Genomic DNA, 15,621 nt, shown 5'->3' on the forward strand with positions numbered 1-15,621 from the left:
TGTCATTGGTTGAAAAATAAAACATCAGTGGGTCTTTTCATCATAATGTTGACACTCACAGTCTCGTGCAGTGTATCATGTTTATTTTGCCATTTACAATATATTTCAAGGATTTGAATCGTGTGAACAAAGTTAAACAATTTGATGGCTTTTCATGCACATCAAATTGACTTCCAAAGGTGTGGCTATAGAGAAAATATAGTATGTATACACATGGGGAAGAAAAGGATATATGGTATTTTTAAATGAGCTAACACTAAAAATACAAGAACTACTATAAAAAAAGAGGAACATACATGTATTTTATGAGATGATGACAACATGCCTTCAAGATACAGAATTCTGCTACAGCTGTGGTTTATAAATAAAATTCCTATTGATTTATCTCCTTAAAAGGCAAATAATAAGAGTAATAATAATAATAGCATGTTAAAACCCAGGTCAAAACATGTTGCTCAGGTAATATTTTAGGCATCTTCTGAACAGAAAGGCAAAAACAAGAAACTAAAACAATGGAGGTGAAGAATCTATGCGTTTCTTCATATTTATCTGGTATAAAATAAGATAGCATGAAAGCCTGCTTTATTAGAGCTGCCTCTTCCACATGAGCTCATTGAAATTTTAAATTTTAGCATAGATACACATCCTGGCTGAGCCAGTCCAATGCCCTCCAGACCTCTCTCAACTTTATTCATGCCTCCTATGTTTGAAAGACAGTCTTCTTTCTGGGTAGCTAACAGTGCTCCATTTCTATCAATTCTTAACGGGTTCCTATTAATTCTTAATTTGACATACGGAAATTGAAAGAACATTTGAATCATAGGTTCTATGTTTTGGTTCTAGGGGAGTTTCTAGGTATCCAAAAAGAAATTCTGTATATCCCAAGATAGGTAGAACCTGGTCTCTAAGTTTGTATTTGTCTGCACTCTAACATTCTTTTGGGTTCTTCTGTTCAGTGAACTTGAGCATTATCTACACTCTATTTTCAGCATTTCTTCTTGAAGAGCGTTCCAAAAGTGAGACATATAGAAAAGACACTAATTATTCCCATCTATCATACCACTTTCCTTCCAAGGCCCTGATTCCCAAGGCCATAGGATTATTCCAAGCTACTGAAGTTATACCTAATTCTAATATATCGACAAGAGAAAAAAAGGAGGCAGAAGATATCAAGGAGGAGGTAAAGAAACAGAAGAGGGGGAAGAAAGTCAGGTGTGGTGGCCCGGGCTTATAATCCCAGAATTTGGGAGGCAGAGACTGGAGGATCGCAGTTCATGGACAGCCTCAGCTATTTAGTGAGGCCCTCCAAAACTTAGTGAGATCCTTTTTCAAAATAAAGAATAAAAAATAGGCAGGAGGTGTAGCTCGGAGGTCAAATGCCCCTGGGTTCCATTACCAGATCCTCAAAAAAAAAAAATTAAAAAGACTAAAAATAGAGCTGGGGATGTAGCTTGGAGATGGAATGTCCCTGGGTTCCATCCCTGGTACTAGGAAAAAAAAAAAAAGAAGGGGGAGTTAACCAGGATGAAAAAAGAAGAAAGAGAAGGAGTAGGAAAAGAAAACAAAAGTCAAGTATAGTTGATTATTGAATGAAGAGTTTGTATATGTTTAAAAAGTAGATCAGGGATATTATTGCCAAAAAGTGGGTTCATTATGGTAGAATACCAGAGGCAATGCTATCTTAAAGATTATTTTCATAAAGAGTTCTTTCAAGATATTCTGTATGCCATGAACAAGAAGGTAATGTAAGACAGAGTCACTTTGAGACATCTGTGTCTCTTAAACACATCCTCTACCTGAGGCTGCTTGGGTTTCTTTGCACATGGTTTTCCTTCCATTGGGAAGTCCCTGCAATGGCTCCTGATGGTCCACATAGGACATAATTAAGCTGCTTTCCCCCCCTATTTCTCCAGATAGAATTTGTACTTCAATCTTCACCTTGCCCTAAATTTTGGGATTATTCTTGTAAAGTCACTGAAGGATTTTCTCAAAAAGTTTTTTTTTCTTTATTGAATTATCATTCTCTCAAATATGCACTGTATTCTCTTTCCTTTTATACTGAGTATTTATATCTCAGAGCCCGATGATTATAAATGAACATTGTCAGAAACCCATAATTAAGAGCTTTGGATATTTCTGGACTCAAATTTTTCCACATTTGAATCTCTTCATTAAGTATATGAATGGAAGGTAATATTTAAGATTTAGAAAATTTGAGTCTGGAAAATGGATTGGAAATTTGGTACTCGATCTGCCCAGCATCCCACCTGCTCCTTTTTTCTTTTAGAGAAACACTCTGATTTTGCCTTTGGAGAGCAAACTCATATTTATGTCACATGAGCTTGGAAGAAGCATTATTTTGGAACACTATGATCTTCATCCTATTCTCTCTCCTTTTTTAATTTTTTTTGGGGGGCGGGTCTGGGGGTGGAACCCAGGGGCATTCGACCTCTGAGCTACACCCTCTGCCCTATTTTTTATTCTTTATTTTGAAACCAGGTCTCACTGAGTTGCAGAGGGCCTCACTAGGTACCTGAGGCTGTCTGCGAACTGCGATCCTCCGGTCTCAGCCTCCCGAATGCTAGGATTACAAGTGTGCACCACTACGCCCAGCTTTCCTTTTTTAATTTATATTTTAAAACAGAGTCTTGTTAATTTGTTGAGGGGCCTTGCTAAAATGCGGAGGCTGGCCTTAAACCTGAAATCCTCCTGTCTCGGCCTATTAATACTGGGATTACTGGCATGCACTACGTTGCCTGATTTATCTTTTATTTTAAAACAGGGTCTTTCTAAGTTATTGGGGCTGGTGTTGAACCTGTGTTCTTTCTGTCTCAGGTTCCCAAGTACTGAAATTACCAGTATGGGCCACCAGGCCTGGCATCCTATTCCCTCCTTAGCTGTGTGGTCACCTATCTCAAGAGATGCCAAGAAGGTTCTTTTCTTTTGAAAAGTTGAGTCTGGATACAAAGACTGAAAAAAAAAGGAATGTCAAGCTGCTGTGGTGTCAGCACTTTGCAGACACAGACCAAAATACTCTTTCTCTCCAAAGCCAGCGAGTCATGGAGGCATTTGTTTCTTTCAAAGCCTGATTGTTTTAGGTATCTTTCCCGTTACTTTTAATTTAATTAAATTTATCAGAGTATTGAAGGATTCACCATCTGGACAGAAAAAAAAAAGTGTTTACTTCCAGAACTGGCCAGCCATCCTTATCTTTATCGTATGCTATTTCCGCACCAAATGATGGAGCCCCACACAGTCTACATGATTGAAGAACCTGAAACAAACCCTGGAGTGATTTCATTCCCTTCATTTCCTCTCACAGTTATAAAATCTTCAGACACTTGTGAATTACTTCTTGCTTCTCATCATCTTACGGGGATCTCACCCACATGTGATTTACACCTTTGTGCAGATCATTATCTGATTTGGCAACCACCTTCTCTACCAACCACATTTCTGAAAGTTAATATATTCTTGTCAGCAATGCATCTCCTAAGGGTGTTCCTACAAGGCTAGGTGGCTGATGAGGAATCAATAGGGTGCATTTATCAAGTCAGATGTTAGTCTGCATTTTGTTTAAGAAAGGGAAAAATGAATGCATTTATTGAATTTAGGATGAAATTACTACTACTTCTTCAGTCAAAAAAGATCATATTCTTTTTATTAGTTAACATTAAACCGATTTCAAGCACAAGGGAAAAGAAGGTACTTTATTTTTTTCCAATGGCACGTAGCTCATTTGGTGGTCTTATTCTTCCTAAGAAGCTATGAACACTCGCATCCATGGAAGAACTGTGGGAGGAATAAGTAACACATGTCGATCATGTAAACTAGAAAACTGCTTGTGGAAAGTAGTATTCACAATAATATAAATACATTCACAGTGGAACTCTAATAGTTAAGGTAGCACCCTGAAATAAATATTAGAACTGAAAGGACAAATGGAAGAAGGAATTCAACTTACTTAGAGAAGATCTTTATTGGTTTTATTTTTTTTAATTTGAAAATCCACAGTATGGTTTGCTTCAAATCTGATATAATATCTTGGAACCAACTAAATCTAATTAAAAAGCATGTATTCTTTAGCTATTGAATTTCTATGAACCATAAATGCCAAATTATGTTGCTTCCTTGTTGAGGTTCTAAACTCTACCTTTATGGTGCATAGTTAATGAGACAGGAGATTTATGGCAAACTGCATTACCCTAGATTTGAACTATTTCAAATTACATAATGGTTTTCCATTGCACTGCTCCATTTTCAAAGGGTGAATAATATCACCCAGAAAATTCTCTCTCTATCTAGCTGTAGTACTTTAGCATAAATACTCATAAGCCTAAAGTTTAGAGCAATGCTTTATTTTATATCTAATTTCCTTCCAAACGAGCAAACACCTACCATGCCTGTTGTTCAGACACAACTCTTTTGGACAAAGTTCAATAGATGGATTTCTGTTCCTCACTTAAATTAATTGGAAAGAAGATTTATATTCAGATACCTTGAATTTATACCCTAAAGAAGCCATGCATTAATTATCCAACCAGATTACTTAATCCAGTGGAGACTCATTTTATTCTTTTCTGGAGTAGGGATAGTACTAATAGTAGGGATAGTACTTGTAATCCCAGTACTTGGGAGGCTGAGACAGGAGGATCGCACAGGTTCGAAGCCAGCCTCAGCTGCTTAGTGAGGCTCTCAGCAACTTAGTGAGACCCTGTTTCCAAATAAAATATAAATATATTAGCTATAAAAGTGCTATGAATTATAAATGTTAAAACATCTTGCCTAGGATAAGGCATAACTGTGAAAGAATACTCTGTGTAAATTTCAACTCCCATACCATTACCAAGTATGAAAAGGAGGCACCGAGGCCAGTATCCTCTCACATACCTGCTTCATATGTGGTGGCGTGTGCAGTCATGCTCCACGTGCTGGACCTTCTGTTCTTTGTTACCATGACGGAGAACTCGTACATCGTGTTTGGTTTGAGGCCTGTTGCCGTGTAGCTGAGAGATGTTGTGTCTTCTGACTACACATTTTGGAAAAAAAAATTGGTTAAAAAATAAACTATATCAACCTGGTAAATTAAGAGACATAGACTATCCAATAAACCGGAAAAAAATCTGAATTTATTTCAAAAGAACAAAAGAACTATGCCAGTTCACACTGGCTGATTATATAAGAAAAACATGATTGATAAAATCAAATAATACATTGTTCAAAGGAGGCAGCTAGCTGATACATTTTCTAAGAGAGCCAATAATGTCAAACTCTACTTCCTTTCTGTCACTCCATCCCTGGAAGTTTTTGCTTTGCTCTTAAGTTTATTTATAATCAAAATCTGGGAGGTTTTGGAGGTCAGTGTTAAATATTTTTACATAGATCATTATTATTCTCCATTGATAATAAACTTAATTTATTAGTGTTCTACTTTATCAGAATCTCTTCTTAAAAACATGCTTTAATAATAACTGTAAGCCATATGTGGTAATACATGCCTATAATCCCAATACTTGGGAGGCTGAGACAGAAGGATGGCAGGTCCGAGGCCAGCCGCAGCAACGTAGGGAGATCTATGTCAAAATAAAAACTAAAGTGGCTGGGAGTGTGGATTGGAAATAGAATGTCCCTTGAATCAACCGTAAACCCCTCCTTCTCCCCCCACCTGACTTTATAAAGTACAAAGTATAAACTTTTATTGCTTACAGAATCTACCAAAATATTATAGTTAAAACAATGCCCTGTCATGCTGTTTATCTTCTTTCTATACATTTCACATTAAGGAGACATTTAAGCGTGGTGACCGGAGCGTGCGATCAGGAAAGTAACACCAAATTGGATGAACACTAAAAGATTGCACTGATGTGGAAAGTGCCCTTAGTATGTTTAGGTCTTCTGAATACATTTTTTTTTTTTTTGCCTTTTAAACAAGTTAAAGTAGTTTTAGTAAAAATAAAATAATGTCTTTATCGTTTACTCAAAGAATCATAGTGATAATAAAGAAAAACCATTCTAGTCTTCCAGGTTAAAGCACATTTTCCATATGATCAGGCAAACTCAGGACTATATATGTTTCTTATAAATATTAAATGTGCTTAATATTTAGATCTTGGCCTTCTTCCAAATTTAAATGCTTACTTATATTTTCATATTTTTTAGACTTGCTCTCTTTCTACGTCTAGAAAATCAAGGAAAGCTCCTACCCCTCATAGATAAATGCCATATCTATCTCTTTTTTACTAGTACAGTATAGTAAATCTTTTTTTTTTATTCTACTGTGAATCTTTCTTAGGTTATAGCTATGAAAATCCTACATTTTGTTACAACACCAAATAAATATTTAACTGCACTAATAATATTTTGATGATGTACCCATCTATCCTATTCAAATGATGACCTCAGACGCATTTATCAGAATCCCTTCTTAAAAACAGCTATAAATATGTGTCCTAAATAAAAGTAAAATATTTTGTATAATCAAGAAGATGGAATTCTATCACATAAAATATGAAGCAGGCATCTAACTATGTGACAGGTTGGTATATAACTTCCAATGTTTCCCTCCTATGTGTCATTTCTAACACCTTTGAGTCTTAGAAATGGAAATAAGGGCCGGGCTTGGTGGCGCAAGCTTGGGAGGCAGAGACAGGAGGATCACGCAGGTTCAAAGCCAGCCACACTGGCTTAAGAGACCCTATTTCCAAGTAAAAATATAAAAATAGGTCAGGGAGTGTAACCCGGAGGTAGAACAGTTTCATGGAAATAAGAGGGGAAAATGGGGAAATCAAAATGTTTTTCTTGTAGAAGGGGAGGGCCACATCTTAGTAATAATAATAATAATAATTTAAAAACATCTCTTTGGGGCCTGGCATGGTGGCGCACGCTTGTAATCCCAGTACTTGGGAGACTGAGGCAGGAGGATCACACAGGTTTGAAGCCAGCCTCAGCTACTTAGTGAAACCCTGTTTCCAAATAAAATATAAAATAGATCTGGGAGTATAGCCTGGAGGTAGAAAGCCCCTGGGTTCCACTCCAGTACCACAAAAAAAAAAAACTATATATATATATATATATATATATATATATATATATATGCTACAAAATCTGTAACTCTATGGCTATACATATATAATATATACACAAAACACTCATGTATATATGTATGTATATGTATTTAGATATGTGTTAACATATACATATAAATATATACAATCCATATATATATAATATTTCCATTGAGTGGGATGAAATACTTTGGCATTGCTGGAAAGTAAGTCTGTATAATATTCTTTAACATTAAAAAATAACAAAAAGCTGGGCGTGGTGGTGCTTGCTTGTAATCCCTGCGCTTGGGAGGTAGAGAAGCTTGTAATCCCCGTGCTTCGTAGGCAGAGACAGGAGAATCGCACATGTTCGAAGCCAGCCTCACTGGTTTAAGACACCCTGTTTCCAAATAAAAATACAAAATAGGTCTGGGAGTGTAGCCCAGAGGTAGAGGGTTTCCAGTAACCCCAGTATCACAAGAAAAAGTAACAATTTTAGGCATATATTAAATTCTCTACTGGGCTTTATCATGAGGAATGAGTCTGGAGCTTGAAAAACTCCCTATTTCCTGTAACTTTCATTGTTTATCCAGTAAGCACTAATCAACTGTCAGTGTATATTTTGAATGGAAGTTCATGTAAAACAACATGTGATTATATACTTCAGTAGAAAAATGATTAAAGTTCCTCCACAGTATCAGAAAAGTCAATAGAGTTTTAGACATCAAAATATGAATTTTAGGATTATTGCTTGATTTGAAACTAAATGATACTTATGGGTACTCCTGCACAGAAAGCCCCAGATGGTGCCACTGGCTTATCTGAGTTCCAGCCCTTTTTTTTTTTTTTGAGAAATTTATCAAGTTATATCCTTTACCCATGTCTTTCTAAAGAAGCATACACATATTTAACCACAAGGAATTCTTCTTCTCCTCCTCCTCCTCTTCTTCCTCTTCCTCTTCCTTTTATTCTTCTTCCTCCTCCTCCTCCTCCTCCTCCTCCTCCTCTTCTCCTCCTCCTTCTTCTTCTTCTTCTTCTTCTTCTTCTTCTTCTTCTTCTTCTTCTTCTTCTTCTTCTTCTTCTTCTTCCTCTTCTTTTTCATCTTCTACTTTTTATTATTATTATTATTATTATTATTATTATTAATTATTATTGTACTGGGGATTGAACTCAGGGGCCTCTGAGCCCCACCCCAGCCCTATTTTATTTTGAAACAGTCTTTTAAGGTTGTTGAGCACATCACTGAATTGCTGTGGCTGGCCTTGAGCCTTTGATCCTCTTGTCTCAATATCCCAAGTACTGGGAATACAATCCTACTTATTATTTTATAGTAGATGTGAATATCCCCATTAAACAGATGGGAAGAGACTAAATTAAAGGACATTACAAGACCAGCAAAGCCAGCTCTTACTGCCAGACCACTTGAGTCCATGTATTTGAGTGCACTTTTTTTTCTTTCCTGCCTTGTGTATGTCTTGTCCATCTTACAAAAGCTATAGTAGTATGAATAAAGTAACACATAAGATCAGCATTTGAAAAATACAAAGTACATACCAAAGCAACTATTACTACTATTTGTAAAATTGATTCTTTTTTTTTTTTTTTTGGTGTTACTGGGATGGACCCAGGGGCCCTCTACCTCCAGACTATACTCCCAGACCTATTTTCTATTTTATTTGGAAACAGGGTCTCACTAAGTTGCTGAGAGCCTCACTAAGTAGCTGAGGCTGGCTTCGAACCTGCGTGATCCTCCTGTCTCAGCCTCCCAAGCGTGGGGATTACAAGCATGCGCCACCACGCCCGGCTAAAATTGATTCTTTATCTTTCTTGTAGACTAGATATGTCTTTCATGTGTTCTTGCTACTCAACTTTCCCAACTCATTCACTTTAAGCCTTCTCATCTCAGTGTGTGGATGTAAAAAGCTGTGTGTGTGTGTGTGTGTGTGTGTGTGTGTGTGTGTGTGTGTGTGTAGGGGGTGATATATTAGGAATTTGAAGCATTATGTCAGTGAAGACAACACAACAATTTAAAAAAATCTAAATAATCCAGTTTAAAAGTAGGTAAAGTATCTGAGTAGAAATTTCTCCAAAGAAGATATACAAATGCCCAATAAAACATGAAAAAATGGTCAACACCATTAGTCATTAGGAAATGCAAATAAAAATCACAATGAGGTACCACTTCGTTTTCATTGGGATGGCTAGAAGATTACTTTTTAAAGACAGATAATAGCAAGTGTTAGCAAGAATGTAAAGTAGTTGACACCCATGGACACTGCTAGTGGGAATATAAAATGTTGCAGCTTTTTTCCTCAAAATTTAAACATTAGAGAAAAAGGAATAGTTAAAATCTTTTTGCATTTGGTCTCATTTTGCAGACATATTCTGTGTCTGCTGTACTATTCAACAAAAATCACTTGCCTCGAGAAATTCTGGAACTCAAGCTACTTTGTAGAAAACAATCATTGTTCTTTAGAACATTTCATATTCTGGCAAAGTCACTATGGCCATTCAGTGAAATGAATGCATCTACAAAGTACAGCAATTATAAGCATAAAATTTTTAAAGTGCAAAAAGTAGTCTGGTAAAAGTAAACTTAAAATTGGGCAATATATATATATATATATATATATATATATATATATATAAAGAAATTTCTTAATACTCTCATATGTTTGCTTGGTTTTCTTTTCTGATAATGTTATTTTTATTTATGGTTATACTCAGTCTAGAATCTAATATTCTAAGGAGATAGATGGGATACTTATGATGTATTCTATATCTATGATACCATTTGCACTTGCCCGGAGAGTTTTTCTAAGTACCTGGTCTAGAAGGGCAGCATTACCACAAAAACTTTTTTTTAAGTAGTTTCAAATAAAAGCTGATTTATGATGAAATATGAATTTTATGTCATTTGAAAATAGAAAGACCTTGCATGTCTATAGGATAAAAGAGGCTAACTTATGGAATTATTGGTGCAATGTTGCTATTAAATCTAGGGCTGGAGTCATAAATACCCATAGGACATTTTCATCCCTCCAAATCACTACTGAATTGAGAATGGATAAAAAAAGATGGTAGTTTAATGAAAGGAATATTGGATAGAGGATCTAAATTATCTCAGAGAGCTACCAAAGTAGAATGGTTCATCAAGTGCTAGTCTCAAAAAGTGAACAGATGCATGTTTTCTCATATGAAAAAGCTAGAGAGAAAGTTAAGGGACTTAAGATAAAGGATGAGAGACCCCAGTAGAGTCCTGAAAGGGTTTATGGAAGAAGGCATGAGGTGGGGAAGAGACTTGACCTGTGCATATAAAAATATCAATACTAATCTCAATAATACACAGGGAAGGGGATGGAGTGTGGTGGGTTCAGAGGAAACACAACAAGTGCTGTCTCCACACGTGTTTCTATCACTCTGAAACTCATTATGACGTATAATTACAGTGCACCAATAAACATATATTTTGAAAAAAGTAAAAAAAAAAGTGGTAGTGACAGAACTTCAACTATATCCTCAAGGAGAAATTAGACTTGTTGTAAGAATATTCTTAGGGACAAGACCAGGGCCTGGTGACATTCATATTAATTCAAGGGGATTATTTTTAACACAAGAAATCTTTTCAAGGGCAAACATGAAGTCAGTGTTAATGACTTAGAGTGTTTTCTAAGGATGCTATAAAAATAACTTCATGTTAACTATTCTTATCACATTCTCTGTAAGTCGTGTCTCTGTGATATCAATAGAGTTGCCTTTGGTATCAATCTAGAATTCAAATAAAAAAAAATGATACCAAAATCTCTCCAGAAAATTTTCTGCTAGCCCTGCATATTCAAAGGAAAATGACATTCCCTTTTGTTAATACAAAACTCAGCATCTGGTGGAGTTCAAATAGCATTTTACAGCTACTGATTTTCTATCTTGCTGCAGATTTTGTTTCTTCATACCTAGTATTCTATACTAATTTTAGTGACTGCATTATTAAAGTGGTTTTGTTTTACTCAATAACATTCCCGTAGCAAGCCGATTTATGATAGCATGGGAAACATTTGAAATAATGTATCAGCAAGGTGTGGTGGCATACTCCACAATTCCAGTATTTGGGAGGCTGAGACAGAAGGAGTTCATGGTTAATGACAGCCTTAGCAATGTAGCAAGATTCCCAACAATTCAGTGAGAACCTGTTTCAAAACAAAAAGGAAAAAGACTCGAACATAGCACTCAGAGGTAGAACGCTCCTGGATTCAATCCCCAGTACAATCAATCAATCAACCAACCAATCAATCAGTAAGTAAGTAAATAAGTAAATAAGTAAATAGTTAAGTATAATACAAAACAAATGACAATTCATCTTAAATCTCACACAATCCATTCGAACTTCACCTTGTACTTTGCACTCGCAGAAAAGCTGGTCCTCCACCGGACAGTGTAGAGCCGCACCTCAGATGTCTTTTGGTTCTTGGGGACAGAGTTGTCTGCCCAGCTGACCCTCACGGCCTCGTGGGTCAGAGCCACAGCCTGTACACCTACTGGTGGGAGCATGGGGGTGGAGATATCTGGGACGGAGGTGGGGAAATCGTCAAGCAAAGGATAATAATCAACTGGATCAGTGGGGTCTGGGTTAAAAATAAAACCCGTCAAATGAAACAAACAAATAAATACGTAAATAAAAGCGTTAAAAATAAATATCAGTGGTAGCACGTCACAATGAGTTAAATGCATGGCAATAATGATGGAAGGGAACATGAGAAGAACAGAAAAAAATCCAATTAATTTAATCAGAAAACACATCAGGAACAGTGTCGTTACGTCAAAAAAATACAATATTTTCCAGACTTTACTCATTTCTTTAGAATGCTTTTATTAATTCAGTTACCCATTTTTCATTATATCTTTTAAAGTCCATTTTGTTGGAATGCTGCATATTGCTTCTTAAAAAATATATTGTATAGTATTAATCACTATATAGATTGGTTTGTAAATAACAAAATAGTGTTTATGGGTTATTTCTTCCTGCAAAGGAAAAAAAAATCTTATCAAATATCTGGGCTCTTTTTATTTTTCTTTTTCTCTAACTTAATTGAGTTTCTCTATTTTTTTTTTTGCTTATATCTGCATAAATACTATTTAGGCAAGAGACCAACAAGAAAGAACTAAGCCCCTCACAGCCATAACAACCTGTGAAACCACAGTGGTCACATGGGTAGATGTATATTTACTTGATAATTAGGTTTTAGAAAGCAGTTGGTGTAACAGGTTTTCTCAGACTAGAAAGTATAGAAGCACTGGTGTTTTCCATATTCTCAAAGAGCAATTAACTCAGTTTTCAGTCTTGGAACACAGTCCTATATAGTCTGCGTTCCTTGTTCGAAAACTGCAAGTTTACTTGAAAGATATTTCATTATTGGATGGGAAGGAAAAAAGGACTACTACAGATTGATGAGATTTTGCACTGAGGTACATATGCTTTGATCCATAATATAATGAGAATCTGCAGAAAGGTGTGTGTGTGTCTACAAAGTTGTAAAAAAAAGTTCTTGCACTTAATTTTACACTAAAGAGATCACAATCTGAAAGCTTTGTAGCAATGATCATAGTCTAAATTTGAGCAAATGAATTTAAAAAATAATCTTTATATTATGTAATGTGAATTCTCTCACAGAGATATAGAGATAGAGATAAATAGATGATAGGTAGGTAGGTAGATAGGTAGGTAAAGATATGATGGCGGCACTCTTCGGCTGAGCTTATGATAATACAATATCATCTGGGGAGACAAGACCTTCTGAAATAAAGGAGTGTCTATAACAGTGTACAAACAGAGTTTGTTTTTTAAACAGACTCCTTCAAAGCTGAGCAGCTAGTGGTTGGTTCTGATGATTACCTCCTTTTGTCCATGGCACTTCCAACCCCTACCCCCTATTTATCACTCTGTTTTCCAATGAATTATTTAGTACTTTCTTGGTCCGTGGTCTTAGGAGAAAATAGAAAACTGTGGGGAAAAAAAAGGGAAGAGGACAGAAAGAAAGGAGAGAGAAGAGATATGTGTATTTAAAACTTAATGGCAGAGAGCTCAGGCCTTCTGTATTTCCTTTGATGTCTCTTTTTATTAAGGGCTCCTTTAAACCAAAATGGATTTATAAGATGCTGAAGAGGGAACAGAAGACCACACAGCCTCCATGAGCTCCCAAATCATCCGTCAGGTTTGTACAGCACTGAGTGATATTTTTGTCAAACAAAAGCAGATGCTGCTCACGGTTTTCTATTTTTAGCTGATTTATAAAAAGAACTTTATACCTGGGGGGTGAGTAATTTATAAACTTTTTAAAATGACCTATTTATATTACAGGATTAGCTTATTTATTGTTTCTTTGCTTAAATAAGTTTTGTTGGTAAACATTTACTAACTGTATATTCTTTCATAGGTACCATATATAAGTCATTTTAAAGGTAGTGATTCTACTTTAAGAACTAGTAATGACCAATCCTGCTACTTCTGCTTTTGGTAATGATATGACTATTATCATGACTATTAATAATCATGACTATTGTCACTGAATTTTTTTGAAGAAAACCCTAGAAGGATTCTCTCAAATTTCAAGCAATACTACCTGTCTGTATTTATCTACGGGTTCACATGATCCAGAAATTCTACACTGGGGCCAGATTTTTTCTTTGCTCTTGCAGGAGAGAATTGTTTTTCCCAGTTCTATCTTGTCATTTGACTTGCCATTTCTTCTAGAATAATGCTATCTATAAAAATAACCACTGGTTCTATGAATTATGTGAACTTAAGTTAATTGAAATAAATATAACTTTTAAAAAGTCACTTCCTGTGTTGCACTAGCCAATTTCAAGAGTCCAGTGGCCACAAGAGCCCAGAGCCTACCAGACTGGACAGAACAGATACACAGCCTTTCCAACAAAGCAGAACATTCTATTGGGTAGCAGGGACAAAAATTACATATTACATACATTTTAAGTGTCTTTCTTTTCTTTTTGATCAGAAACTACTTGAGTAATAGAATTTTAAGCTTTCTCTTCCTACTAAGCTAATCTTTTTCAGGCTTTTCCCCATTCCTCTCACTGGGTGTCTTACATGCTGCTTATTTTAGTGGCTACATTCAAAAGATTGTGTGTGTGTGTGTGTGTGTGTGTGTGTGTGTGTGTGTGTGTGCAAAATCTTCCATTTTGGGCTAAGAAAGAAATCTATTCAATCTATTCAAAATTCCTAATAGATGGTAAGAGCTCACGAATTCCCTGTCATATTCAAGCTCAAAATTAACTCAAATATCATAACACAATTTTACATCGTTAATGTGTACTTCATTTAAATATGGATAAATTGGTTGAGGATAAATAAATTTGAACAACATATTCCATTATTCCTCTGATTTCTACCTGCCTTCTTCCCTTTTCCAGTTCAACATGTCTTGTTCTTGAAACAGGAGGGAATAAAAGGGTGTAAGACAAAAATTAAACTCTTCCTGTATCTAGCCAGGTAGAGCTTTGGGTAGTTCAAGCACAGATGCTTCCCACCAAAGAAGAGGCTCTGGAGTTCCCCAAAGCCTATGAGCACATGCATGTAGGCAGCTCTACAGGCTGGTGCTTATTTTAGTGCAATGCTTTTATCGCCTCTGATATATTTTGTATTTACTTTATGCTGGCCTTTTTCCAAGAGAGCTCATGGGAATACTTTGCAGAAGCTCAAAGACAGAGAATGTTTTTTACGTGGTACTAAGACACATTTATTGATAGAGTTTCTCCCAGAACCTTAACCTTTGATTCCATTTATTTGTCCTTTGTTCTCTATGATGTGTGGAAACATAATAAAATAATTCTTCCACTTCCAGGGAAAGTGTATTATGTTCCTTTGGGAAGGGTTGTCTTCAAACATCCCTTAACAACCCATTACTGGCTTTTCTTTAATAAGAAAACTCCTCATAGAATTTCTAATTCTGGTATCATTTCACTCCTTAGATCCATGAGGATTAAGTCATATTGAGGAAAATTGTTTTATGGATTGCTGGTGTTTTAGAAACCACTTTGGGGAAGCCATTTGTTGAGAATTAAAGAATGGCAACGAATGCTACAGGGAAAGAAGTTACTAATGCCTCCGGTGGTTCTATCTGAACAATTTACCTTCAGCTTATTCGACCACTATAGCCTTTATTCCTACCACTTTCTGTTGAAAAGCTAATTTTATGGGGCACCTCTGAGATGCATCTATGTAGGCTTTATTTAATTAATTAATTAATTAATTAATTTTGGTGGTACTGGGGTTCCTGGAAGCCCTTCTACCTCAGGGATACACTCCCACAAGCTACACTCCCAGACCTATTTTTTAACATTTTTATGTGGAAACTGGGTCTCTTAAACCAGCGCGGCTGGCTCCGAACCAGCGCGATCCTCCTGTCTCAGCCTCCCAAGCGCCGGGATTACAAGTGTGCGCCACCATGCCCGGCTTTCTATGTAGGCTTTAATTTTGATAAAAGAACAGAGCTTTGGAAGACTGGTTTCATTGTAATTTTGCATGGCCTGATTACCCTCGAAGTCAGAGTGTCAATAAGCTGCC

At 36.1% G+C, this 15,621-nt stretch overlaps 1 protein-coding gene across 1 annotated transcript in view; it reads right to left on the bottom strand.

The window, feature by feature from the left end:
* DCC (DCC netrin 1 receptor) overlaps positions 1 to 15,621 on the bottom strand; it is a gene marked incomplete at both ends in the record, with an annotated part of 1,196,613 nt that overhangs the window by 121,720 nt on the left and 1,059,272 nt on the right. Inside the window, 2 exons of the mRNA XM_080714768.1 lie at positions 4,891 to 5,029; positions 11,430 to 11,662. Coding sequence (XP_080570894.1) covers positions 4,891 to 5,029; positions 11,430 to 11,662 — 372 coding nt within the window. The remainder of the gene's footprint in view (positions 1 to 4,890; positions 5,030 to 11,429; positions 11,663 to 15,621) is intronic.

Source organism: Muscardinus avellanarius (assembly GCF_963383645.1).
Source record: "Muscardinus avellanarius genome assembly, chromosome: 17".
In the NCBI taxonomy this organism is placed as follows: Eukaryota; Metazoa; Chordata; class Mammalia; order Rodentia; family Gliridae; genus Muscardinus; species Muscardinus avellanarius.